The following is a 25,555-nucleotide window of genomic DNA, read 5'->3' on the forward strand; positions in this document are numbered from 1 at the left end:
ACATGTTATAGATATGCTAGGAGAAGTGGAAAACTTTGGAAGAGCCTAATCTCTGCTGGGGGTTCTCTCACCAGAGAGCACTTGCCCCAAACCTAGAGCTCAGCAGACACTCATACCTGATTTCGCTCTCCTCCAGAATAGTCATGTCGTCCGTGAGAAGTCGACAGGCAAAGCCAATGTTGACAGCAGTCTCTTTAAACACAAGGAAAGAGCAGAAATGAGACGAGGGTTCCCTGATGAGATCATAGAATCCTAGAGTTGGAAGAGACCACAAGGGCCATCGAGTCCAACCCTCTGCCAAGCAGGAAACACCATCAGAGCACTCCTGACATATGGTTGTCAAGCCTCTGCTTAAAGACCTCCAAAGAAGGAGACTCCACCACACTCCTTGGCAGCAAATTCCACTGTCGAACAGCTCTTACTGTCAGGAAGTTCTTCCTAATGTTGAGGTGGAATCTTCTTTCTTGTAGTTTGGATCCATTGCTCCGTGTCCGCTTCTCTGGAGCAGCAGAAAACAACTTTTCTCCCTCCTCTATGTGACATCCTTTTATATATTTGAACATGGCTATCATATCACCCCTTCACCTCCTCTTCTCCAGGCTAAACATGCCCAGCTGACTTAGCCGTTCCTCATAAGGCATCGTTTCTGACAACTGGGAAACACTGGCCTGCGAGCGCTCCAGTTGGAGAACAGCCTTGACCAAAGGTGTCCTGGGCTTTGAAGACACTCAAACTCAGGACGCGAGGGAGAAACGTGCTAAGAGGAAGGCACGCTTGGCAAACCCTCACCGGGATCAACTCCTGTCCGGAAACCTGTGTCCCCACTTTGGAAGGACAAGTGGGTCCAGAATTGGCCTCCACAGTCCCTTACGGACTTACTGTGAAAACCGTGTTTATGGAAGACAATCGGCTACGAGGGATCGAAGAAGAAGGGTCATAAAGGTAGCCAGGTGGGGGCTGCCTGAGGGCAGGTAGGGGTTGGTGGGACAGGTTCCTTACCTTGCTTGTCTCCCGTCAGCACCCACACTTTGATGTCTCCCCTTTTGAGAAGCTGGATGGTTTCCGGGACCCCGTCTTGCAGTTTGTCCTCGATAGCTGTGGCCCCCAAGAGCTGAGAGAGGAAGACAAAGACGAGGCAATGATGGAACTCTAGCTCATAGCTGTCAACTTACAGATTTGAAAATAAGGAACCAGCAGCCTCGGAAATAAGGGATCAGCAGCCAAAATAAGGGATTTTCAGAGTGCTGGTATGGTCGACTTCTGAGCCCCTCCGAACCAAAGGCAGAAAGCCCAGCCAGCAGCTTGCACTTTGACGTGCTTTCGAACTGCTAGGTTGGCAGGAGCAGGGACCGAGCAACAGGAGCTCACCCCGTCATTGCGGGGATTCGAACCGCTGACCTTCTGATCGGCAAGTCCTAGGCTCTGTGGTTTAACCCACAGTGATATATAGCAGTACACAAATTTTTAATAGTAGTGACAGTAATGGTGATACAGTGGTGCCCCGCAAGACGAATGCCTCGCAAGACGGAAAATCTGCTAGACGAAAGGGTTTTCCGTTTTGGAGGTGCTTCGCAAAACGAATTTGCTATGGGCTTGCTTCGCAAGACAAAAATGTCTTGCGATTCCTGGGGGTTTTTTTCCGCTCCTCACCCCCTTTTTCTAAGGCACTAAGATGCTAATAGCCTTTTAGCAGCTAATCCGCTAATCCCTTAAGCCTTTAATAGCCGCTAATAGCCGCTAAACCGCTAATGGGCTTGCTTCGCAAGACGAAAAAACCACTAGACGAAGAGACTCGCGGAACGGATTCTTTTCGTCTTGCGAGGCACCACTGTAATAAGAAATAATAATAATGACACTCTGTTCCTAGAAAGGGAAGTCTGGCCACAGGAGAAGCCTTCTGCTGACCAAATGAGCTCTCTTACCCTGAGATCCCTCTCGATCTCCTCATAAACCTTGTCCAATTCTTGGGCTCGATTCTGCAGCAAGACGCTGGCAGCGTGGTGTTTCTTACTCCACAGGGAAAACTCGCTCTCGTCCACATCTCTCGACGCCACGCACAGAGTCCTCAGCGTCTCGGCCGCGAAAGTCTAGGAGAGGCGAAAGCAGAGACTGCTGGGAAGATGGATTTCTGTAGAAGGGGGCAGCGTGGCGTAGCTGGGAGTCATTTTGGACTCATGGCTGTCCATGGAGGTGCAGGTCCATTCTGTGTCCAGGGCGGCTGTCTACCAGCTCCATCTGGTACACAGGATGAGACCCTCACTGCCTGCAGACTGTCTGGCCAGAGTGGTGCATGCTCTGGTTATCTCCTGCTTAATAACTAAAGGTAAAGGTACCCCTGCCCATACGGGCCAGTCTTGACAGACTCTAGGGTTGTGCGCCCATCTCACTCAAGAGGCCGGGGGCCAGCGCTGTCCGGAGACACTTCCGGGACACGTGGCCAGTATGACACCGCTGCTCTGGCGAGCCAGAGCTGCACACGGAACGCCGTTTACCTTCCCGCTAGTAAGCGGTCCCTATTTATCTACTTGCCCCCGGGGGTGCTTTCGAACTGCTAGGTTGGCAGGCGCTGGGACTGAACAACAGGAGCGCACCCCGCCGCAGGGATTCGAACCGCCGACCTTTCGATCGGCAAGCCCTAGGCGCTGAGGCTTTTACCCACAGCGCCACCCGCGTCCCGCTTAATAACTATTTCACTATTAATATGCTTCTTAATTGTATTTCACTATTAATATAGGTAAAGGGACCCCTGACCATTAGGTCCAGTCGTGGCCAACTCTGGGGTTGCGGCGCTCATCTTGCTTTACTGGCCGAGGGAGCCGGCGTACAGCTTCCGGGTCATGTGGCCAGCAGGACTAAGCCGCTTCTGGCGAACCAGAGCAGCGCACGGAAACGCCGTCAACCTTCCCACCAGAGCGGTACCTATTTATCTACTTGCACTTTGATGTTCTTTCGAACTGCTAGGTTGGCAGGAGCAGGGACCGAGCAACAGGAGCTCACCCCGTCGTTGCGGGGATTCGAACCGCCGACCTTCTGATCAGCAAGTCCTAGGCTCTGTGGTTTAACCCACAGCGCCACCCGCTGAGACTCCTTCGCGTAGTGATAAAGCAGGATATCAACTCCAAACTCCTCTTCTTCTTCTTGAGGTCAGCCAGTAAGCTGGGGATTCAAACCCTGGCCGTCCAGATCTTAGTCCAACACTCTGACCACTAAGTCACACCAGCTTCCACCCACTTCCAAAGACTTACGTCCAGAGCCTTGACAGTGCATCCTTCAGTCGCACGGTCTCTGTGGAGTCTCTCCAGGATCACAGTGTCTGCTCCTTTGGTGTAAAGCTTGATATGGCCTTCGGGGTCCCGTACTGTGGGGTGGATAAACAAAAAACCCTTATGTTGAGAGAGAGAGAGACAGAGAGAGAGAGAGAGAGAGAGAGAGAGAGAGAGAGAGATGCATCATCTGTTTACCAAAGGTGGGAAAGCTCTGACCGTCCCAGATTTTCCTGGACTCCAACTCCCATCATCCCTGACTGCTGGGGCTGATGGGAGTTGTAGTCTGGCAAAATCCAGAAGGATGGAGTTTCCCATCCCTTAAAATGCTCTTGGACTACTGCCATGCGCTCTGTGTGGGGCTCCCTTTGAAGGTGACCCGGAAACTACAATTAATCCAGAATGCGGCAGCCAGACTGGGGACTGGGAGCGGCTGCCGAGACCACATAACACCAGGCCTGAAAGATCTACCGTATTTTTCGCTCCATAAGACTCACTTTTTCCCTCCTAAAAAGGGGAAACGTGTGTGTGTCTTATAGAGCGAATGCACCCTGCGCAGCTATCCCAGAAGCCAGAACAGCAAGAGGGATTGCTGCTTTCGCTGCGCAGCGATCCCTCTTGCTGTTCTGGCTTCTGGGATTCAGAATATTTTTTTTCTTGTTTTCCTCCTTCAAAAACTAGGTGCGTCTTGTGGTCTGGTGCGTCTTATAGAGCGAAAATATGGTACATGGCTCCCAGGGTGTTTCCGAGCACAATTCAAAGTGTTGGTGCTGACCTTGAAAGCCCTAAATGGCCCAGTATCCCTGAAGGAGCGTCTCCACCCCCATCGTTCAGCCCGGACACCTGGGTCCATCTCCTGGGGGCCTTCTGGTGGTTCCCTCCCTGGGAGAAGTGAGGTTACAGGGAACCAGGCAGAGGGCCTTCTCGGTGGTGGCGCCCGCCCTGTGGAACGCCCTCCCGTCAGATGTCAAGGACCCTTATGGATTTCCATATGGGACAGCGGCCGATGATTTTCAGGGTCCCCTTTTCCAACTCTACGATTCTGTGATTACGGGCCCACAAAACACTGACCTACGATGGACATCCGTTTGCGGACGCTGTTGAAGTCCAGAAGGGCCAGCACCTTGTAGGTTCTCTCCACCCCGAGCTCGCTGATGGTGACCGTGTCCTGTGTTCGAGACAGGAAGACATAGCCCAGGTTCCTGGCCGCGGTCACCAGGGCTTCCTCGTCCGGCGAAGCGGCTTGGTAGACCAATTGATCTATGAGAAATTGGGGAGAGAGGAGAGCAGAGGGTCATCGCCAGAATCACTCTTTTGCCCAGATTGATCACAAATCCATGAGGCTGGATGATGCCTTTGTTCTTCTTTTTTACAAAAAACATCCCCCCGCCCCAATTTATTTATTGGGTTTTTCATATTGAAATTTTACAACGTAAAAACTACCGTAGAGCCATTCATTCCAATGGATCTGTTCTGGTTTTTCTTTTGTTTTTACATATATATTTGTGACTTTTGTGATTTGTCCCCACAAAATACTTCGTCGCAGTTTCTTCCTATCTATTCAAAGGGCCTTTGCTGCATGATGCCAAATGTAAGAATTCACTGATCAATGTACCTATGTACTGGCTCACTGGGGAAACTTCAGAAATTCCTATAGACAGGTGAGCTCAGCTCCTCAGCAGCCCCTCTGCCTGAGGGATAATCCCTGGCCTCCTGATACCTGAGTGCCGGACAGGTAGCCATTCCAGAAATAGCAAACCCAGATGAAGACAAAAGGGTGTGATGAACTTGGCTGGGAAACAGGGAAATGTAAATATCTCTTTTGTTCCACTTGATGGGTGTTTGGTGGAGGGCAAGGAGAACCATGGGGCAGGGTCCAGGATGCTCAGATTATGGCCACCAGACCTCCCCTTTCATGATGTACCCATGATGTAATAGTGATGTAGTTTGGGGGGTGTAACATGGGGATTAGTAGCTAATAAAAGTTTGGGTTCTCTTTTGTTCGGGGCTTCCATCTTGTTCCACCTGGTGGCAGGTGGGAGTCCTGTCGCGACCGTCTTCAATAAAGACCAAGCCAACTGGCTGCTGTTTTGCTCTGGTATTCCTGGCTGGTGTCCTTGTTTTTTGGTCCAGGGGAGCTCTCAGATTTCTCCGTCAATTGCACCCACAAATTTCGGCTCCAGGGCCTAGGAAACCCATGGTTGTGGGGCCAAGCCAAACCCCTGGATCAACGTTTCTGCTGAACTTTGCATTACAAAAGCAACGCAATTGCAATTCAAAACAGAAACAAAAGGTGCAGTGTCCGTAAAACCCGCTGCAAACATTTCCTCCTCTGGCTGCAAAACAGGCGTATTTCTCCACCGCCGCCGGGGCCCAAATCCCATCTCGTTGCCAGGCATAGGTGCCGCCCTGCATTTTTCCCGTTAACGACTTAACGGGTCACGCCATGGAATTAGCTTGACAAGGAAAGGATCTGCTTACACTGGGCTGAGTACAATAATTAAAAAGGCTTTTTAAAAAGACAAACAAACAAATCTTTAGTATCTACTATCAAGCTGTGGTTTCTGGCATCCATCCAGAGCCCTGTGGGTATTGTCATGGTAAAGTAAGAATAACAGCACTGCTCAGGTGTCAGAGAAGCTGAAACAACAGCTAGCGGGAGCCAGAAATTTTTCAGAGACATACACTTCCTCAAAGAGGATTCTAGTCCTCATTATTCTATGACTTTGTTTACTTCCTGCTAGGGTATGAAACAAGCTGCGCATTATATCCCATTTCAACCTTGCTGACCCTCATTCATAGACCTAGAGTTTATTTCACATTAGGGTTGATCTGAGCAGGGAATTACACCCCGGTTCAGCCTTGCTGGGGGACGCGGGGGACGCTGTGGGTTAAACCACAGAGCCTAGGACTTGCTGATCAGAAGGTCGGTGGTTCAAATCCCCGCAATGACGGGGTGAGCTCCCGTTGCTCGGTCCCTGCTCCTGCCAACCTAGCAGTTCGGAAGCACGTCAAAGTGCAAGTAGATAAATAGGTACCACTCCGGTGGGAAGGTAAACGGCATTTCCATGCGCTGCTCTGGTTTGCCAGAAGCGGCTTAGTCCTGCTGGCCACATGACCCGGAAGCTGTACGCCGGCTCCCTTGGCCAGTAAAGCAAGATGAGCGCCGCAATCCCAGAGTCAGCCACGACTGGACCTAATGGTCAGGGGACCCTTTACCTTTACCTTACTCAGCCTTGCTGGCATTCAGGCAATATTTTAAAAAATGTAGTATAAACACCAACAATTGGGAAACACTGGCCTGCGAGCGCTCCAATTGGAGAGCAGCCTTGACCAAAGGTGTTGTGGGCTTTAAAGACACTTGAACTCAGAACGCAAGGGAGAAACGTGCTAAGAGGAAGGCACGCTTGGCAAACCCTCACCGGGGTCAACTCCTGCCGGGAAACCAATGTCCCCACTGTGGAAGGACGTGTGGATCCAGAATTGGCCTCCACAGTCACTTACGGACTCATTGCTAAAACCATGTTTATGGAAGATCTTACTCGGCTATGAGTGATCGGCAAAGAAATTCTTTGCACGCTTGGGTGAAACATTCTCACAAAAACACGCACGCCTTTCAACCTTTTCAGGGTCTTCTCAGTGGTGGCGCCCGCCCTGTGGAACGCCTTCCCGTCAGATGTCAAGGAGATAAACAATTGTCTGACTTTTAGAAGACACCTGAAGGCAGCCCTGCTCAGGAAATTTTCAAACGCTTGCTGTTTATATCAGTTAAAAGCAGCCACTCACTCTCTTTCTCCTCCACCATGACGGTGTGGCAGATTGCCAGGAGCCGCATGAATTCCTTCACCATGGGGTCGTCGTTTCGTCGGATGTTTTCCAGGAGCTGCTGGTCGTAAAATTCCAGCTTCTTATCCAAGTACTTGTTCCACTTCAAATCCATCTCCTGGAGAGGGGAAGAAATGAAGTTAAGAGGTTAATGACGAGGAAGAACCCTGTGGAAGCTGCAAACCATCAGATTCCGTCTTCACACACACTCAGGTCAGAAACAACAACAATTTATTATTTAGACCCCACCCATCTGGCTGGGTTTCCCCAGCCACTCTGGGCGGCTTCCAACAGAATATATTAAAAACACGATAAAACATTAAAAACTTCCCTAAACAGGGCTGCCTTCAGATGTCTTCTAAAAGTCAGATAGTTGTTTATTTCCTTGACATCTGATAGGAGGGTGTTCCACAGGGCGGGCGCCACCACCAAAAAGGCCCTCTGTCTGGTTCCCTGTAACCTCACTTCTCGCAGGGAGGGAACCACCAGAAGGCCCTTGGGAGATGGACCCTGGTGTCCAGGCTGGACAATGGGGGTGGAGATGCTCCTTCATGTCGACTGGGCCATTTAGGGCTATCAAGGTCAGCACCAACACTTTGAATTGTGCTCAGAAACATACTGGGAACCAGTGTAGGTCTTTCAGGTCTGGTGTTATATGGTCTCGGCGGCCGCTCCCAGTCACCAGTCAAGCTGCTGCATTCTGGATTAATTGTAGTTTCCGGGTCACCTTCAAAGGTAGCCCCACAGAGAGCACATGGGAGTAGTCCAAGTGGGAGATAACCAGAGCATGCACTACTCTGGTGAGACTGCGGACAGGGAGGGTCTCATCCTGCATACCAGATGGAACTGCCCTGGACACAGAATTGACCTGCGCTTCCATGGACGGCTGTGGGTCCAAAATGACCCCCAGGCTGTGCACCTGGTCCTTCGGGGGCACAGTGACCCCATTCAGGACCAGGGAGTCCCACACACCTGCCCGCCTCCTGTCCCCCCAAAACAGTTCTTCTGTCTTGTCAGGATTCAACCTCAATCTGTTGGCTGCCATCCATCCTCCAGGCACTCACACAGAAATATAGCTGCTTGTAAGCTTTCGGAGAAGAACGTTTCCACACTGTGGGCCTTGTGGTAATAGAAGATTCCCACACTTCATAGAAATCCAATATGTCAATAGCTCTCATGTGCACAGACCTCTTTTATGTGGCAAGAGTGGCTCGGTTAGCACATAATGCTAAGCCATGGTTTGCTTAGCAAACAGCCCGTTAACCAGGGTTTGCTTCCCAGGCAGTCTTGCTTCTTGTTTTGTCGTTTGGGGCACGACGTTCAAACAAAACCTGGCAAACTGTTGACAGCAAACCATGGTTAAGCTGCTGGGCTCACACGCCACAAGAAACCATGGTTTTAATAAACCATGGAACGAGAAACCCTGGTTTGGGGTGCAATCGTAAAGCAAACCAATCTCTTGAGGATCTCATGTAATTTACAGCAAGAATATGCAACCTACCATTGACTTGTCTTGGGCGCTGTTCTGCGAACCTGCAAATATTTCCAAAAGGAAGAATCAGAAATCAGGAAGACCAAAATGTTAAGAAGGAAAGGGGGGAAAACTATAACTTATCTTACAAAAACCACTGTAAAACGGTTAAAACGGTTAGCAGGATTGAAAATATCACTTGTAGTTTAATGGCGAATTTTGGACACAATGGAGAGGTGAAAAGATTCTGGATTATCGTAAAAAATGCAAGAGGAAATGATTCGCAACAGGACCCACAAAGGGGAGGAGGAGGGAAGTCTGGGAGATTCCTCGGGATCTTGTTTTGAAGTTGTAAGTTGGACTTCAAAATTTTAATTTGAAGAACCAAATAAATGATTTTTTAAAAAAAGTGTGCAAAAGCTACCCTGGCGCACAAAAGGTTAAAAAAAATTGCATTTGTTGCCCTGCCCATTCTGAAGCTTGCCTTGACAGAAATGTAGGACTTTTTCCTAAATCCCAGTGAGATCCCAGTAGGACTTTACCGTATATCACCCCGTTGATACAACATTTCTTGAAGGTCATGATGTTCTGGGTCAAAGTCCCCGTCTTATCTGAGAAGACGTATTCTATCTGCCCCAGCTGGTCGTTCAGGCTGGTGCTCCGAGCCTTCGCTGGCATGTCCTTCGGGGCGTAATACATCTCCCTGTCCCAGTTGATGAAACAACTGTTGACCAGGTAAATGAATTCGAACCTGCGCCGGGGAGAAAAAACCCACAATCACTGAACAGGCCAAGAAGACTTTGGTGGCTTGAGGAGCAAAGCTGGAACAACCTACTGAACATCAGAATGGTCCTCCTAGCTTGTGGACTCCCGTTCCTAGGAGGTTTCAAAGCAGAGGTTTGGAGGGTCACCTGACCCGGATGCTTTGGTGGGGTTCGACTAGATGAACCTTGGGGTCCCTTCCAACTCTACAATTCTACGGTTCTGCCATCAGGGCCTTTCTAAATCCAGCATCCTGTTGTCACCGTTGCCACGCGGATCTCATGGTCTTCTGGCAGTTCCCTCACTGCGAGAAGCGAAGTTACAGGGAACCAGGCAGAGGGCCTTCTCGGTGGTGGCACCCTCTCCCTTCAGATGTCAAGGAAATAAACAACTATCTGACTTTTAGAAGACATCCGATGGCAGCCCTGTTTAGGGAAGTTTTTGATGTTTGATGTTTTATCGTGTTTTTAATATTCTGTTTGGGAGGTGCCCACCGTGGCTGGGCAATGTCCCTATTTTCAGGGGAGAAACGTTGGAGGGGATGGAATAGGACGTCCCTATTTTCAGGGGAGAAACGTTGGAGGAGATGGAATAGGACGTCCCTATTTTCAGGGGAGAAACGTTGGAGGGGATGGAATAGGACGTCCCTATTTTCAGGGGAGAAACGTTGGAGGAGATGGAATAGGACGTCCCTATTTTCAGGGGAGAAACGTTGGAGGGGATGGAATAGGACGTCCCTATTTTCAGGGGAGAAACGTTGGAGGGGATGGAATAGGACGTCCCTATTTTCAGGGGAGAAACGTTGGAGGGGATGGAATAGGACGTCCCTATTTTCAGGGGAGAAACGTTGGAGGGGATGGAATAGGACGTCCCTATTTTCAGGGGAGAAACGTTGGAGGGGATGGAATAGGACGTCCCTATTTTCAGGGGAGAAACGTTGGAGGAGATGGAATAGGACGTCCCTATTTTCAGGGGAGAAACGTTGGAGGGGATGGAATAGGACGTCCCTATTTTCAGGGGAGAAACGTTGGAGGGGATGGAATAGGACATCCCTATTTTCAGGGGAGAAACGTTGGAGGGGATGGAATAGGACGTCCCTATTTTCAGGGGAGAAATGTTGGAGGAGATGGAATAGGACGTCCCTATTTTCAGGGGAGAAACGTTGGAGGAGATGGAATAGGACGTCCCTATTTTCAGGGGAGAAACGTTGGAGGAGATGGAATGGGATGTCCCTATTTTCAGGGGAGAAACGTTGGAGGAGATGGAATAGGTGCGTCAGGTGAAGAACAGTTTCAGGTTAAGAATGGACCTCCGGAATGAAATAAGTTCTTAATCCGAGGTACCACTGTACAATGGAATCATAGGGGCTGTATAGTCCAACCCGCATTGTCCTCGTTGGCTGACCCTAGACTCCCGCCAACCAGTCAATATGGGCCCCCGAGTGAGACAGTCCATGCTAAGACACGGTCCTCTCATGCCCCTCCATCACAGCCGCCCGAGGAAGAGGAGGCGGCTGACGACTTACGTGATGAGCATAGACATGGGGATGACCAGACTGAGGAGGATGAGGAACCCCCAGAAGGCAAAGAAGGCGTATTGGATGGAGCTTGTGGTGTTGTACAAAGCAAAGAGGTAGGAATGCTGTTCCCGGAATCTCTCGGCAGAGACGCCAGAGCCGACCGCCAGGCCGAAGGAGATGAGGAAGAGTGAGGTGGTGATCTGTGGAAAGAAGCGAAGAAGGGTCATCCCTTCATGCGGAGAAGACTCTGGACCGGTCACTGCCAACTCCAGACCCTCCAAGCGTCAGTGGCGTAGCGTGGGGGGTGCAGGGGGGGCCGGCCGCACCGGGCGCAACATCTGGGGGATTGGGTTAGGGGGCGCAAATCCACGGGTTAGGGGGCACAAATTACTTGCCTTGCCCCGGGTGCTGACAACCCACGCTACGCCACTGCCAAGCATCCCAATTTTCCAGGGACACGCCCGGATTTACAGAAGCCGCCCCAGTTTCTGATTTTATCCTCACCCCCCCAACTATACTACCTGGGTTATGAAGGCGCCCAAAAGACGTTAAAGCAAAGATTATGGGAAAATGCACACAGTGACTTGCAATCTCGATCACACGCAGTCTGTAGTCTGCTGGCAGTAGGGGTACAATATGGGCATGTCTTTAAGTTAACACCTTACATTAAAAACCTGACAGTACCAAACTATCGAAGGCTTTTCACCAAAGCCCAGACTAAACGTCTTTCCTTCTGCAGTGTTGAGAGGAGTTCCCTGCCAGGACAGAATTGGCTCGTGTGCTCAAGACATGGATTCCATACAACATATTTTGTTGCATTGTGCAAAATACGAGCAGGCCAGGGCTGAACTGATACTACCCTTGCTGGTACCTTTCCTGGGAAAATCAGAGACTCGCTATGTCAGGTTCCTATTGGAAGACTGGACAAACACTAAAACATTAGCAGTGGTGAAGTTTTTATCGGTGGTTGCAATAACAAATGAGTCCTATATTCTGAACGAAATGCTTGTCTAACCTGGAGGTAGGCTGTATGAATTGTGCATTGCTTTGTAAGGATTTGTTGGGTCTCTGGGCCGTAATAAAGATGGATGATGATGATGATGATGATTTTATCCCGGAATGTCCCGCTTTTCCTTAGGGTGTCACTATTTCCATTGGCGAATAATTGGGCGTTTGGTAGGACGTCATTGGGGAAATGTGGGGTATAGCGATTCATGATAAATTAACATGTGCTATTAAGGTAAGAGGGGGAGAAATGATTCTGAAGAGATATGGAACGTGTTCGTAGAATTTCTACTGTTAAAACAGAAAAGGGGTCAAACTGTCGCAAGAGGTGTTGAAATTTTGGGAGGTTGGATAGTTACAACGGAATGGTCTTGGTGGTGGAATGCACATTTTTATTCTTCTTTATTTATGATGATTACTTTGTAAAAAGAAAAAGAAAGAAGAGAAGAGAAGAGGAGAGGAGAAAAGAGAAGAGAAGAGAAGAGGAGAATAGATAAGATAAGATAAGATAAGATAATAAGATAAGATAATAAGATAAGATAATAAGATAAGATAATAAGATAAGATAAGATAATAAGATAAGATAAGATAATAAGATAAGATAAGATAATAAGAGAAGAGAAGAGAAGAGAAAGAAGAGAAGAGAAATAGACACAAATATCAGGGAGGTACAGCCAAATATTTTTACCAGTAGCACCAAGCGATCCATCATATGGCTGAGTTTGGTCTTCTTCAGCTTGATTTTCCCACAGTTTTTCATGATTTTGGAATCGAAGCCTACAGAGGAGAGACGTTTGAATACAATTCTCTGATGAAAATAGGGACGTCCTATTCCATCCCCTCCAACGTTTCTCCCCTGGAAATAGGGACGTCCTATTCCATCCCCTCCAACGTTTCTCCCCTGAAAATAGTGACGTCCTATTCCATCCCCTCCAACGTTTCTCCCCTGAAAATAGGGACGTCCTATTCCATCCCCTCCAACATTTTCCCGGTGAAAATATGGACGTCCTATTCCATCCCCTCCAACGTTTCTCCCCTGAAAATAGGGACGTCCTATTCCATCCCCTCCAACGTTTCTCCCCTGGAAAGAGGGACGTCCTATTCCATCCCCTCCAACGTTTCTCCTGTGAAAATTGGCTGCAAAACTAATGAAATGTGTAAACTTGAAAAGGAAAAATGAAAACTTTAAAAACAAAGAGAGGACGCAGAAGGCTGGAGAAGGGAGGCCAAGAGGCGGAGATGTCTCCCCTCTTTCTGTGACAACCTAGAACCAGGAGAGGCATGAGAAGGGCAGAGGACAGGTTTGCTGCATTCAAGGCGCAGTCTCCGATTGCTTGGAAAAAGCCCCGGGGAGGAGGCAGGGACTTTCCATCTCCGCAATTGATGTTCATGAATTAAAGAGCTGCTCCGCTCATTAAGCCTGAAACTCAGCCAAGTCTGTGGAGGTTGTGTTTTTGCAAACTCCATCTTTGCACTGTGCAACTCCGACTCCAAGAAAGCAGGTAGCGCTTGTGACTTCTGGAGGGCTCTAGCACGCTCAGTGGGACGCGGGTGGCGCTGTGGGTTAAACCACAGAGCCTAGGACTTGCCGATCAGAAGGTTGGCGGTTCGAATCCCCGCAATGACGGGGTGAGCTCCCGTTGCTCGGTCCCTGCTCCTGCCCACCTAGCAGTTTGGAAGCACCTCAAAGTGCAAGTAGATAAAGAGGTACCATTCCAGCGGGAAGGTAAACGGTGTTTCCGTGCACTGCTCTGTTTCACCAGAAGCGACTTAGTCCTGCTGGCCACATGACCCGGAAGCTGTACGCCAGCTCCCTCGGCCAGTAAAGCGAGATGAGCGCCGCAACCCCAGAGTCGGCCACGACTGGACCTAATGGTCAGGGGTCCCTTTACTTTTTAGCATGCTCAGTGGAAGAGTGGAAATGGACGATGGGAGTTGTAGATCCACAATTATAATTATAATAATTAATAATAATTTGCAGGGTGGGACTTTGGCTACCCCGGACCAACACAGCTGCTTCTCTCTTGTGTGTGTGTCAAGAACCCGTGTCAAACCTGCACATAATCTTTCCTTAACTGCCTCCGCATTGTTGCTGCTGTTACCCAGCGCGGCCAGAGATCTGTCGTGAGATTAGGCATCACTAAAGGCTTTGGGGAAACTGGTAAGGTGAGTTTCTTAATCCTTCCTGCTTTCAGAAGTCAGCCCAGGGCACAGGGAAAAGGAGGAGGAAGAATAGAGCCTTTATGTCGTGGAATTTCGGCAACGGAAAAGGTGTTTGGGCAACATCTATTTGCAATGCTCAGCTCAGGATAGGCTCACCAGGACATTGTAGCATCGCCAGGGGCCTACGTTTTTATATATATATATATATAAAGTATTTCTATACTTTCACAAAATATCAGGGCTGGGCGTAGATTGTAGCCAACTACGCTCCACTCACAGCAAACCCTTTGAAATAAATGCATCTAAGTTAGCCGTGTCCATTCATTCCAATAGGTCTACTCTGCGTAGGGACGAGGGGGAGAATCTGGATGGGGGCAAATCTAGCAAATTCTCCCTTTCTGAAACGAAGTGAGATCTGCCCCACCCCAAATTTGCGCTGATCCGAATTTTGCGATGCACCTCTCCAAGCCACCGACGTTTACGAAAAGCGTGTTGTTAAGTAAAAGCGTGCATAGAAAGGAAGATACCAGCATGAATGCCTTAGATTTGCAGGAATCCCTTGCAATAATTTTTTTAAAAAAATCTGTACGTTGCGTAACCCTCTTTTTAAGTCAGTGAGCATCGCTGCTCCCTGTGGAAGTGAGTTCCACAGGTTAACTTGCATGAAGGGATTTCTCTTAGCTGCCCTGAACCTTCCAAGGGAAGATGGGTTTTTAAGGTGGGTGTTTTGGGGACCCTCTGTGAGAAAAGCGCCGAACAAATCGAAACCAATGAAGTAGGTAGATAAGGCCGTGCTGCAAAGGCCGGGCTCAGCTCACCTGCGTAGATGACGAGGCCGTAGCAGGCCTCTGTGTTGCGCACCTTGCAGCCCCGCAGCAGGACTTTCTCACTGTCCAGGGAATATTTCTCTCCGCGCCAATCCAACGTCCCCACGAAACTGTGCATCCGGCTATTCGGCTCCTCACAAGTGATTACCCCTGCGGAGTTTGGAAAACGGAGAGGCGAAAAATTAAGTTTTGTCTTTCTGCTGTCCAGAGACACCCTCCTTCACTCTGCAACATGCAACCACTAATAATAATAATAATAATAATAATAATAATAATAATAATAATAATAATAATATATACCCCGCCCATCTGGCTGGGTTTACCCAGCCACTCCCAACAGATCATCTTCCAAGGCCCTCCTTTGTGTGCCGTCTACTCGAGAGATGTGGAGGGTGGCAACATGAGAGCGGGGCCTTCTTCACAGTGGCTCCCTGTCTGTGGAACACTCTCCCCAGGGAAGTTTGCCTGTTGCCTTCATTATACACCTTTAGGCGCCAGGCAGAAATGTTCCTTTTTAACCAGGCCTTTGGTTGAACTTATTGACATCCAACACCCTTTTAGAATGTGGCTCTTTTGCGGGGGGTTTTAAATTGGGTTATTGTTTTTGCTTTGATTTTGTTTGTGAACCGCCCTGAGACCTCCAGGTAGAGGGGCAGTGTATAAATTGAATATATTATTATTATTACCCGGACACTGAGGTCCAGTGCCGAGGGCCTTCTGGCAGTTCCCTTGCTGCGAGAAGCCAAGTTACAGGGAACCAGGCAGAGGGGCTTCTCGGTGGTGGCGCCTGCCCTGTGGAACCCCCTCCCAGCAGATGTCAAGGAGATAAAGAACTACCAGACTTTTAGAAGACACCTGAAGGCAGCCCTGTTTAGGGAAGCTTTTAATGTTTGATGCATTACTGCAGCTGGGGAAGCCCAGCCAGATGGGTGGGGTATAAATTATTATTATTATTATTACTCTGCTATGAGTAATCGCCAAAGATGATGATGATAATGATTACTTGGACTAAATATCTAGCTTAAGAAAACCACAAAGCAGAAAACACATGCACACACATTCCAAGGAATCAATGGCATAAAGCGCTAAACACCAGTGGAAAACTTTTGAGAACGAAAAGTTGTTGTTGTTGTTTAATCTTTTAGTGGTGTCCGACTTTTCGTGACCCCCTGGACCAGAGCACGCCAGGCCCTCCTGTCTTCCACTGCCTCCCGCAGTTTGGTCAAACTCATGCTGGTTGCTTCGAGAACACTGTCCCACCATCTCGTCCTCTGTGGTCCCCTTCTCCTTGTGCCCTCCATCTTTCCCAACATCAGGGTCTTTTCCAGGGAGTCTTCTCTTCTCGTGAGGTGGCCAAAGTCTTGGAGCCTCAGCTTCAGGATCTGTCCTTCCAGTGAGCACTCAGGGCTGATTTCCTTCCGAATGGAGAGGTTGGATCTTCTTGCAGTCCATGAGACTCTCAAGAGTCTCCTCCAGCACCAGAATTCAAAAGCACCAATTCTTTGGCGATCAGCCTTCTTTATGGTCCAGCTCTCACTTCCATACATCACTACTGGGAAAACCAGAGCTTGAACTATACGGACCTTTGTTGGCAAGGTGATGTCTCTGCTTTTTAAGATGCTGTCTAGGTTTGTCATTGCTTTCCTCCCAAGAAGCAGGCGTCTTTTAATTTCGTGACTGCTGTCACCATCTGCAGTGATCATGGAGCCCAAGAAAGTCAAATCTCTCACTGCCTCCATTTCTTCCCCTTCTATTTGCCAGGAGGTCCTGGCGACTGACACTCACCGTCAAAGGCAGCCATGCTCCCATCGTTGGTCAACTGCTCATGTGTCACCAAGAGGGCTTGCCGGTACTTCAGGTTGGTCTCTCTTTGAAAGAAGGATGGAGAGGGAATTTATCAGTGGGGGAAAACCGCAGGCCGTTTGTGAACGATGAGCATATTCATTTATAAAGGTAAAGGGACCCTTGACCATTAGGTCCAGTCGTGACCGACTCTGGGGTTGCAGCGCTCATCTCGCTTTACTGGCCGAGGGAGCCGGCGTACAGCTTCCGGATCATGTGGCCAGCAGGACTAAGCCACTTCTGGCGAACCAGAGCAGTGCACGGAAACGTCGTTTACCTTCTCGCCGGAGTGGGACCTATTCATCTACTTGCACTTTGTGCTTTTGAACTGCTAGGTTGGCAGGAGCAGGGACTGAGCAATGGAAGCTCACCCCGTCATTGCGGGGATTCGAACCGCTGACCTTCTGATCGGCAAGCCCTAGGCTCTGTGGTTTAACCCACAGCGCCACCCCCCCCCCCCAGTAACATGGTTGCATGCTAATGTCAGTAGCCTTGATTGACATTGAAAGAAAATAGCTTCATAATCGGGGTGGCTGATGTGATTGGCATGGAAATGCTGTTTACCTTCCCGCTGGAGTGGTACCTATTTATCTACTTGCACTTTGACGTGCTTTCGAACTGCTAGGTTGGCAGGAGCAGGGACCGAGCAACGGGAGCTCACCCCGTCATTGCGGGGATTCGAACCGCCGACCTTCCGATCTGCAAGTCCTAGGCTCTGTGGTTTAACCCAGAGTGCTACCCGCATCATTCATTCATAGGGATTTGTTTATAGGGGAAATTCTCTCGGGTAGAGGGAGGTGCGCAGAGGAGCGCTCAACCCCAGCCCAGAATGGCAGCGATGGCGTAAAAAGAAGAAAACGACGTAAGAAGCAGCCTTACCCATCAATATCCATCGTCTCCACATAGCAGAGGCTGTTTGGCTCGGTGCTAGAGAGCAAGAGGAGGTCTGCCTGCGGAAATCGAGAGCAGAACACCTAAGACAGGCTCCCTGGTGGGCTGAGCAGTTGTAAATAGCGCAGGGGGTCGGGAACTATCGCCCACGGACTGGCCGGTTGGGCCAAGGCAGCCATGAACCTCTTTCCCAGAGTAAATTCAGGCATCCTTTCAGCCATCCACCAAGAAAGGGAGGGAGGGAGGGAGGGAGGGAAGGAAGGAAGGAAGGAAGGAAGGAAGGAAGGAAGGAAGGAAGGAGAGAAGGAAGGAAGGAGAAAGGGAGGGAAGAAGGGAAGGAAGGAAGGAAGGAAGGAAGGAAGGAAGGAAGGAAGGAAGGAGAAAGGGAGGGAAGGAAAAAGGGAGGGAAGGAGGGAAGGAGGGAAGGAAGGAAGGAAGGAAGGAAGGAGAGAGAGAGAGAGAGAGAGAGAGAGAGAGAGAGAGAAGGCAGGCAGGCAGGCAGGCAGGCAGGCAGGCAGGCAGGAAGGAAGGGAGGAAGGAAGGAAGGAAAGAGAAAGGGAGGGAGGGAGGAAGGGAGGAAGGAAGGAAGGAAGGAAGGAAGGAGGGAGGGAGGGAGAGAGAGAAGGAAGGAAGGAGGGAAGGAGGGAAGAAACCAACGAATGAATGAACAAATGAAGGAACAAGGGAGGGAAGGAGGGAAGAAACAAACGAGTGTACGAACGAACAAACGAAGGAACGAAGGAGAAAGGGAGGGAAGGTGGGAAGGAAGGAAGGAAGGAAGGAAGGAAGGAAGGAAGGAAGGGGAGGAAGGAACTTACAGGCACAATGCTGTCCTTACGGAGGCAGACGATATCACCCACGCAGATATCCCGCCATTTCTTCTGGATGAAACTGGGTTGGAGGGAACAAGGAGAGAGAATCAGCCGTGTTCAGGAGCCAGCCGTGCACACAAAAGGGGAGAGGCTCATGCTGTGGCTTGACACCCTGCCCCCCCCCCCCACCGTGGGGCTCAACTGTTCAGCCCCACACTCTTCCCGCAGAGGACCTCCGTGGAGCTGAGCAGCTGTAAAGGAGAGCGAGGGTGAAGTGCAGGGGCGGGTCCACTCTCAAGACAGTCAATGCCCCCTGAATGCCAGCCGCTGGGGGGCTTCCCCTGATGCGCAGCTGGCAACACGGAAGACCCCTACCCTTATCTTCCAGCTCTTCCTACCTTTTCCCCGTCAAAATCTCACAGGGGCGGCTGTTGATCTCCCAGTCACTATGATGCCGGCCCTGCGGAGTGAAAGGAGGAGAGAAAACGGTTATTTCCATTGCCAGTACTATATAGACAAGGGACGCTGGTGGCGCTGTGGGTTAAACCACGGAGCCTAGGACTTGCTGATCAGAAGGTCGGCGGTTCGAATCCCCGCAATGACGGGGTGAGCTCCCGTTGCTCGGTCCCTGCTCCTGCCAGCCTAGCAGTTCGAAAGCACGTCAAAGTGCAAGTAGATAAATAGGTACCGCTCCGGCGGGAAGGTAAAGGGCATTTCCGTGCACTGCTCTGGTTCGCCAGAAGCGGCTCAGTCCTGCTGGCCACATGATCCGGAAGCTGTACGCCGGCTCCCTCGGCCAGTACAGCGAGATGAGCGCCGCAACCCCAGAGTCGGCCACGACTGGACCTAATGGTCAGGGGTCCCGTTACCTTACTATATAGACATACAGGCCATGACGTGCAGACTAACAACAACAACCACAACTTATACCCCTGCTATCTGGTTGGGTTTCCCCAGCCACTCTGGGTGGCTTCCAACAAAATATTAAAATACAATAGTCTATTAAACATTAAAAGCTTCCCTAAACAGGGCTGCCTTCAGATGTCTTCTAAAAGTCAGGTAGTTGTTTATTTCCTTGACATCTGGTGGGAGGGCATTCCACAGGGCGGGCGCCACCACCGAGAAGGCCCTCTGCCAGGTTCGCTGTAAAGTCGCTTTTCGCAGGGAGGGAACTGCCAGAAGGCCCCCGGAGCTGGACCTCAGTGTCCGGGCAGAACGATGGGGGTGGAGACGCTCCTTCAGGTATACTGGACCGAAGCCGTTTAGGGCTTTCAAGGTCAGCACCAACACTTTGAATTGTGCTCCGAAACATCTTGAAAGCCAATGTAGGTCTTTCAGGACCGGTGTTATATGGTTTCGGCGGCCACTCCCAGTCCCCAGTCCAGCTGCCACATTCTGGATTAGTTGTAGTTTCTGGGTCCCCTTCAAGGGTAGCCCCACATAGAGAGCATTGCAGTACTCCAAGCGGGGGATAATCAGAGCATGCACCACTCTGGCCAGACAGTCTGCTGGCAGGGAGGGTCTCATCCTGTGTACCAGATGGACCTACCCTGGACACAGAACTGACCTGTGCCTCCATGGACAGTGGTGAGTCCAAAATGACTCCCAGGCTACGCACCTGGCCCTTCAGGGGCACAGTCACCCCATTCAGGACCAGGGAGTCCTCCACACCCGCCCGACCCCTGACCCCCCAAAACAGTCCTTCTGTCTTGTCAGGATTCAACCTCAATCTGTTAGCCGCCACCCAACCTCCAACTAAAAGCACTAAAAGCCCTGTTCCTATATTGTCTGAAAAGGGAACCCTGATAAGATTAAATTTGTGGGCGAAAGAGCTATGAGGGGTCCCCAACGTGCCAACTCAGACTTACAATGTCATCAATCAGGTCTCGGACTCCTCTGATGGACAGCAGGAGCGTGAGGGGAAAGAGGAGAGCAAACCAGGGAAGCGTGGAGATCTGGGGGACAGTCTGAAACAGAAGACAGGCCAGGAACAATGAATATTCAGAGATTTCTCACAATGGTTTGGAACCCAGTTCAGCTACTGATTGGTTGACTGTGTGACTGCAGAAATGGATAAAAGCCCCCCATCCAAACAATGACCGTCATCAGTCTAGGTAAGGGGGGGGAAATTAGTTTTAATTTTTATCATCTACAATATGGTCTTATTTAAACCACAGAGCCTAGGACTTGCCAATCAGAAGGTTGGCGGTTCGAATCCCCGCAATGACGGGGTGAGCTCCCGTTGCTCGGTCCCTGCTCCTGCCAACCTAGCAGTTTGAAAGCACAAAGTGCAAGTAGATACATAGGTACCGCTCTGGCGGGAAGGTAAACTGCATTTCCGTGCACTGCTCTGGTTCGCCAGAAGCGGCTTAGTCCTGCTGGCCACATGACCCGGAAGCTGTACGCCGGTTCCCTCGGCCATTTAAGCGAGATGAGCGCCGCAACCCCAGAGTCGGCCACAACTGGACCTAACGGTTAGGGGTCCCTTTATCTTTACCTTTACAGCACATAGACTATTGCTTTCATTCTATGGATCAATGGTCTTGTTAGATAGTAAAGTTCACGTTAAATGGCTGTTTTTAAAAGCCTGGAACGGATTAATCCGTTTTGCGTTACTTCCTATGGGAAAGCGCGCCTCGGTTTTGGAACGCTTTGGTTTTGGAACGGGCTCCGAGAACGGATTAAGTTTGAGAACCAAGGTACCACTGTACGTCCGGGTTTATGGCATTCATAAACAGAAATGTTCGTCAATGGAGATGTTTGAAAACCTAGGTACCGTGTATTTTATATCTTCTTTTAAGATCTCCCGGTCTTGATGCTTAGAGCAATAGGCGCTAGGGGTCACTGACACACACACACAACCCAATGGCTTGCTCCAGAATTCCTCTCTGGGACACCCCCATTCCCAAATACATGAGCAGCCCCTTACCTGCAGGAGGATGATGAAGATGAAGTATAAATTAACCAGCCGATGAAGCTGTTCGTACAAGTTGAGCGGGAGAAATGTGAGGACGTTATACTTGGCCGTCTTGATGCCGTTGCCCTGAACACGAAGGTGGGAGGACAAAAATAAATAAATAAAGATATGTGTTCCGAGACTTATTTGAGTTAATAATAATAATACTTTATTATTTATACCCCGCCCATCTGGCTGGGTTTCCCCAGCCACTCTGGGCGGCTTCCAAAAAATATTAAAATACTGTAACACATCAAACATTAAAAGCTTCCCTAAACAGGGCTGCCTTCAGATGTCTTCTAAAAGTCTGGTAGTTGTTGTTCTCTTTGACATCTGAAGGGAGGGCGTTCCACAGGGCGGGCGCCACCACCGAGAAGGCCCTCTGCCTGGTTCCCTGTAACCTCACTTCTCGCAGTGAGGGAACCACCAGAAGGCCCTTGGGAGATGGACCCCGGTGTCCGGGGTGGAGACGCTCCTTCAGGTATACTGGACCGAGGCCGTTTAGAGCTTTCAAGGTCAGCACCAACACTTTGAATTGTGCTCGGAAACATACTGGGAGCCAATGTAGGTCTTTCAAGACCAGTGTTATATGGTCTCGGCGGCCACTCCCAGTCACCAAATTTCGATTTGCCATGGGGGTGTTGAATAATTTCGATTGCAACCGTCGATTTCGAAAAGCTAAGCAAACACAACTTGCTGATCCCGTTCCTGCTTCCTTCTGGTGGATTTTGGGAGCGCACAGTTTTTCCTCCGTTCCCCCAACTGATTTGATAACTGTGTCCAGGGCAGCTGTCTACTAGCTCCATCTGGTACACAGGCTGAGACCCTAACTGCCCACAGACTGTCTTGCCAGAGTGGTGCATGCTCTGGTTATCTCCTGCTTGGACTACTGCCATGCGCTCTCCATGGAGCTACCTTTGAAGGTGACCCGGAAACTGCAATTAATCCAGAATGCGGCAGCTAGACTGGTGACTGGGAGCGGCCGCCGGGACCACATAACACCGGTTCTGAGAGATCTGCATTGGCTCCCAGTACATTTCCGAGCAAAATTCAAAGTGTTGGGGCTGACCTTGAAAGCCCTAAACGGCCTCAGCCCAGTATATCTGAAGGAGCGTCTCCACCCCCATCGTTCAGCCCGGACACTGAGATCCAGCACCGAGGGCCTTCTGGCGGTTCCCTCATTGCGAGAAGTGAGGCTACAGGGAACCAGACAGAGGGCCTTCTTGGTGGTGGCGCCCGCCCTGTGGAACACCCTCCCACCAGATGTCAAAGAGAACAACAACTACCAGACTTTTAGAAGACATCTGAAGGCAGCTTTTAATGTTTGATGTATTACAGTATTTTAATATTTTTTGGAAGCCGCCCAGAGTGGCTGGGGAAGCCCTTCTTGGTGGTGGCGCCCGCCCTGTGGAACACCGTCCCTTCAGATGTGAAGGAAATAAGCAGCTATCCTATCTTTAAAAGACATCTGAAGGCAGCCCTGTTTAGGGAAGCTTTTAACATTTAACGCTGGACTGTTTTTAACACTTGATTGGGAGCCGCCCAGAGTGGCTGGGGAAACTCAGCCAGATGGGCGGGGTATAAATAAATGATTATTATTATTAAGGATTTTGTTACTGCAGGTTGCGTAACACTTAGGCTGGCCCCTTCTAGAACCGAGTCATGTTTTGTCCAAGCTGCAGTGACTCTGCTGCTTAAGAAAAGGAAATATAATTTGCAGTAAGCACCGAGGCTTTCGGGAAGGGGACGGAACTGGACTTGCCATCAGCTATAAGATCAATAAAACAGAAGTTCCATTTCCTTACAGCATATTTTTTCTTCTTCAGACACCAGGCGTAGGTCGTGTGAAACTGCTCGTGGTATGCCCGGTCGTTCGCCTTCACGATCCAGGTGAAATCTGGACAAAGAGAGGTAGGGAAGAAGACCTCAGAGGTAGCACTGTTTGCAGAGAGCAGTCTAGAACCCCATGATAGAAAAGAGATGCCGGGAACATAGAATCATAGAATCAAAGAAGAGTTGGAAGAGACCACAAGGGCCATCGAGTCCAACCCCCTGCCAAGCAGGAACCACCACCAGAGCACTCCTGACATCTGGTTGTCAAGCCTCTGCTTAAAGACCTCCAAAGAAGGAGACTCCACCACACTCCTTGGCAGCAAATTCCACTGTCAAACAGCTCTTACTGTCAGGAAGTTCTTCCTAATGTTTAGGTGGAATCTTCTTTCTTGTAGTTTGGATCCATTGCTCCGTGTCCGCTTCTCTGGAGCAGCAGAAAACAACCTTTCTCCCTCCTCTAGGTGACATCCTTTTATATATTTGAACATGGCTATCATATCACCCCTTATCATCTCACAGCTAGAGAGATCTAGAACCCAAGAGGCACCTAGAACCGTAAAGGGGAAAATGGATGTCCAGAGCACAAATGAGCCTAGTACCCTGAAATAGCAAGTGAGGTCTATAAACCAAAGCAGACAGGAGTCTAGAACCCTGGGATATCGCGAGAGCTCCAGAACTCCCACCCCTCCAATTAATCTGGAGCGCTTAGTTTGAGGTTCACAGAGACTGTTTGCTAGGTCTCTGTCTCACGCTTAATATACGTAATTTAAAGACTGGTTCTTATTATTCTTTTTGTTTTTTTAAAAATCCCACTCTTCAGTCACAGATGGCTTTCAGAGTGGCTTACAAATCGTGAAAGAGAGGAAGAGAGGAAGGAAGGAAGGAAGGAAGGAAGGAAGGAAGGAAGGAAGGAAAAAAGAGCAAAAGAAAGAAAGAAAGAGGGAGAGGGGGAGAGGGGGGAGGAAGGAAGGGGAAAAGAGAGAAAGAGAGAAAGAGAGAGAGAGAGAGAGAGAGAGAGAGAGAGAGAAAGAAAGAAAGAAAGAAAGAAAGAAAGAAAGAAAGAGGGAGAGGGGGAGAGGGGGGAGGAAGGAAGGGGGAAAGAGAGAAAGAGAGAAAGAGAGAGAGAGAGAGAGAGAGAGAGAGAGAGAGAGAGAGAGAAAGAAAGAAAGAAAGAAAGAGGGAGAGGGGGAGAGGGGGGAGGAAGGAAGGGGGAAAGAGAGAAAGAGAGAGAGAGAGAGAGAGAGAGAGAGAGAGAGAGAGAGAGAAAGAAAGAGGGAGAGGGGGAGAGGGGGGAGGAAGGAAGGGGGAAAGAGAGAAAGAGAGAAAGAGAGAGAGAGAGAGAGAGAGAGAGAAAGAAAGAAAGAAAGAAAGAAAGAAAGAAAGAAAGAAAGAAAGAAAGAAAGAAAGAAAGAGGGAGAGGGGGGAGAGAGAGAGAAAGAGAGGAAGGAAGGAAGGAAGGAAGGAAGGAAGGAAAGAAGGGAGGGAGGGAGGGAAAAAGAGTGAAAGGAGGAAGGAAGGAAGGAAGGAAGGAAGGAAGGAAGGAAGGAAGGAAAGAAAGAAAGAAAGAAAGAAAGAAAGAAAGAAAGAAAGAAAGAAAGAGGGAGAGGGGGGAGAGAGAGAGAAAGAGAGGGAGGAAGGAAGGAAGGAAAGAAAGAAGGGAGGGAGGGAGGGAGGGAAAAAGAGGGAAGGAAGGAAGGAAGGAAGGAAGGAAGGAAGGAAGGAAGGAAGGAAGGAAGGAAAGAAAGAAAGAAAGAAAGAAAGAAAGAAAGAAAGAAAGAAAGAAAGAAAGAGGGAGAGAGAGAGACAGGAAGGAAGGAAGGAAGGAAAGAAAGAAAGAAAGAGGGAGAGAGAGAGACAGGAAGGAAGGAAGGAAGGAAGGAAGGAAGGAAGGAAGGAAGGAAGGAAGGAAGGAATCCTCAGGCTTACAATGTAAAAAGCCATGACATAAATGGAAAGCGATTTGGGAGGGAAGAGGAAAGAAGCAAGCTCAAATTCTCAGCTACCTTGTTGGGCTTTGGAGTCATCCTGGCTGGCCATTTTGGTCCCTAGAAATCAAAGAGATGGATAGAGAGGTAGATTAGACAGACTGCACCAGTCATGTATTTGGGTCAGATTCGCCACCCCTTAGCAGCAGCGACGAAAAGAACCATATACTTGACGCATTCTACACAATATTCTGCTTATCTTTTGCGAATACCAAAAGCTCGTTTCAGCATTTCGCTTTGTATCCTTTGAACAATTTTGTGCGCTCGACTCGTTCTTTATCATTTTTCTTTCTTTTTCCTTTTCCTTTCCTTTTTATATTTTTACTTTTTCCGTATATTTTTCTTTTTCTTTTTGAATATTTGGATGTCATGCTTAATTCGTGCTTTCTCTGTAATTTTTA

At 49.4% G+C, this 25,555-nt stretch overlaps 1 protein-coding gene across 4 annotated transcripts in view; it reads right to left on the reverse strand.

Annotated features, from left to right (window-relative positions):
* ATP8B3 (ATPase phospholipid transporting 8B3) overlaps positions 1–25,555 on the reverse strand; it is a 50,311-nt gene that overhangs the window by 13,645 nt on the left and 11,111 nt on the right. For all 4 annotated transcript variants that reach the window (XM_083421385.1, XM_083421386.1, XM_083421384.1 and 1 more), the window contains exons 2-20: positions 25,173–25,214; positions 23,142–23,233; positions 21,310–21,423; positions 20,249–20,347; positions 18,779–18,840; positions 18,387–18,459; positions 17,557–17,627; positions 16,621–16,703; positions 14,827–14,985; positions 12,534–12,622; positions 10,847–11,040; positions 9,102–9,310; positions 8,590–8,621; positions 7,050–7,206; positions 4,335–4,523; positions 3,246–3,358; positions 1,923–2,087; positions 1,000–1,111; positions 117–192 (exon numbers count right to left, since the gene is read on the reverse strand). In XM_083421385.1, the coding sequence (XP_083277511.1) occupies positions 117–192; positions 1,000–1,111; positions 1,923–2,087; positions 3,246–3,358; positions 4,335–4,523; positions 7,050–7,206; positions 8,590–8,621; positions 9,102–9,310; positions 10,847–11,040; positions 12,534–12,622; positions 14,827–14,985; positions 16,621–16,703; positions 17,557–17,627; positions 18,387–18,459; positions 18,779–18,840; positions 20,249–20,347; positions 21,310–21,423; positions 23,142–23,233; positions 25,173–25,214 (2,131 nt within the window). The remainder of the gene's footprint in view (positions 1–116; positions 193–999; positions 1,112–1,922; positions 2,088–3,245; positions 3,359–4,334; positions 4,524–7,049; positions 7,207–8,589; positions 8,622–9,101; positions 9,311–10,846; positions 11,041–12,533; positions 12,623–14,826; positions 14,986–16,620; positions 16,704–17,556; positions 17,628–18,386; positions 18,460–18,778; positions 18,841–20,248; positions 20,348–21,309; positions 21,424–23,141; positions 23,234–25,172; positions 25,215–25,555) is intronic.

Source organism: Podarcis tiliguerta (assembly GCF_965153285.1).
Source record: "Podarcis tiliguerta genome assembly, chromosome: 18".
Taxonomy (NCBI): Eukaryota; Metazoa; Chordata; class Lepidosauria; order Squamata; family Lacertidae; genus Podarcis; species Podarcis tiliguerta.